This window comes from Salvelinus sp. IW2-2015, linkage group LG4q.1:29 (assembly GCF_002910315.2).
Source record: "Salvelinus sp. IW2-2015 linkage group LG4q.1:29, ASM291031v2, whole genome shotgun sequence".
In the NCBI taxonomy this organism is placed as follows: Eukaryota; Metazoa; Chordata; class Actinopteri; order Salmoniformes; family Salmonidae; genus Salvelinus; species Salvelinus sp. IW2-2015.
In genome coordinates, this window is record NC_036842.1 from 49,178,147 (window position 1) to 49,180,301 (window position 2,155).

A 2,155-nucleotide genomic window follows, 5' to 3' on the forward strand; every position below is an offset into this window, starting at 1 on the left:
AACAATATTTTTCTCAAAATACACCTAGGCCTATACCACACTGACTATACCACACTTACACACTTACTACAACCAATAGCCATGGAAATCACCCCAGGTGTTCAGGCAGTAGCCAACGTTTTTGTTCGATTTAAAAACTGTCCAAAAGCGCAATGTAACGACAATATAGCATTGATTTAGCAAGGTCAATGGCTTTTCAATCATCTGTATTTCTGAAGCTTTACACATTCTGCAACAGAAATGTAAGGTAATTTCCGATTGAGCCGACATATACTGCGTTTACTATGAATGCAGGCTGCTAATGCGGGAATATTAAAAATTTCAATCAAGCTGTAACGCTGAACTTCCGCGATACAGATTCAATAGATCCCCAAGTAGGCCTAAACTTAAATTATGTTAGGTAGTACGCTATGTACATAGGTAGAAATCATTTTGAAGTCACATAGGGGCTGAGYCCAGTCACGGAGACAAATATTTGCTTGGCGCAGCTGGCATCTTATGCGCAATTTGGTAGGCTACATGACAGAATATCATTATTTATAAACTTAAATACTGTTCATTAAGAAAAGTTAATGTTCTCATCTTAGTCCTATGCATTGAGTCGAGGATAATACATTTGGTAATATGTGACTCTTTTGAACAGTAAAAAAACTAATTGTTTTACGAAGCGGCTTAGAGCTCTGGTTTTACGCATTAAGTTACCTTTATGGTTGGCTGTCCTCCGCTAATGCGTCACATTGACCATTTACAATGGACAGTGGACAGAGGTCGGTGTCTATGACATTCAAAGGTATTTGGGTGTCACCGTGGACAGAGGCTTTTAGAGTTGCAGAAAAGGGACGTATTTGGCAGCTGTTCGCAGGTGAGGAAACCCGCCAGAATAAATCCTTCAGCATTTTCCTGAACTCTCTTCGCATGAGACAATATAAAATTGGGTTCAAGCAACTATTGGCATGTGCCAGGCACACGGTCACAGGGAAAACATAGGTGTGAACCATATAATAAGACTTGTCCCAGTTCACCACATTAAATTTGACCAGGACGCCCCAGAAAGTGATGGCGTGATTTGGCATCCAACACAAAAAGAATGAAAGAACCACAATGGTAACGGATCTAGTGACTCTGTTACTCCGTTTAGGATGGTTGTTGTTCATACTCCTCAGGCGAACGAATCGTAGGAGCATCAAATAGCAAATGGTTACTATGAGCATGGGGAAAACAAAGGCAATTATGATTTTTTGTAAGTGATATAAAGCCAGCCAGTGCTGGCCCTCCGGGAACCGCAAAAGGCAGAGCTTCTCCCCAGCGATGTTTGTCATATTGGAGAAAATAGCCGTTGGCGCGGTGGCCACAGTGGCAGAGACCCAGAGACCTGCGCTTACCCATCTCACCGAACAATATCTGTGTCTAGTGCGGTCCTTTAGAGCCGAGGCAACGGACCAGTAGCGCGTGACACTCATAGCAGTGAGGAAGAACACACTCGCGTACATGTTCATAACAGTGACGGAGAGAATGATCTTGCACATCGCGTTCCCAAACGGCCAGCTGAAGTCCAGAGCAGTGTCCACCGCCCAGAAAGGCAGGGTCAGGACAAACTGGAAGTCCGTCATCGCCAGATTAAGAACAAAAAAGTGTATGGTGGACCTTTTTCTTCCTCGTCTCACTTTCATTAAGAAAACGACTAACAAATTCCCCACCAAACCCGCTGCGCAAACCACAGAATACACGATTGATATCATGATTCGAAGCGCTGGACTGCCGTCGGCGGTCATATCTATGTCCTCCAGGCTGCTGAAGCGGTCTGGGTCCGTAGAGGACCGGTTATAAGAGCTGATGTTATGGTTCCAAGTGTCCCCCATTCTTGGCAAGGCAGGTGCTTTTACGAGCAGCAAGTTAAGTGCCGTTTGCATATCCACTATTTCGTTCCAGACGTAAAATATATTCAAAAACAATTAAAGATACATAGTTGCAAACATGGTATGGTAGCATAAACTTTTCATATGTTCAAAACCGATTTCTGAAAGTCTCCATCTTCTCATGTAATGATGGTCCGTGCGCTCTGACCGCAAACTGGCTTTTAAATAGCCTACTGTGCCAGTGGAAGCGTCACCCCATAGGCAACGATTGGTTAACGTTCCTCTGATTGCTGATTGAC

The 2,155-nt window shown here is 43.8% G+C and overlaps 1 protein-coding gene across 1 annotated transcript; it reads right to left on the reverse strand.

Annotated features, from left to right (window-relative positions):
* Nucleotides 1–662: 662 nt before the first annotated feature.
* On the reverse strand, nt 663–1,910 carry LOC111960946 (relaxin-3 receptor 1-like). The gene has a single exon (XM_023983100.2). It carries the CDS (start codon nt 1,908–1,910, stop codon nt 705–707), a length of 1,206 nt encoding a protein of 401 aa, XP_023838868.2. The 3' UTR covers nt 663–704.
* Nucleotides 1,911–2,155: the final 245 nt, after the last annotated feature.

Excerpts from the sequence above, each read along its gene's own strand:
- LOC111960946 (XM_023983100.2), bottom strand. The coding sequence starts at position 1,910 with ATGCAAACGGCACTTAACTTGCTGCTCGTAAAAGCACCTGCCTTGCCA.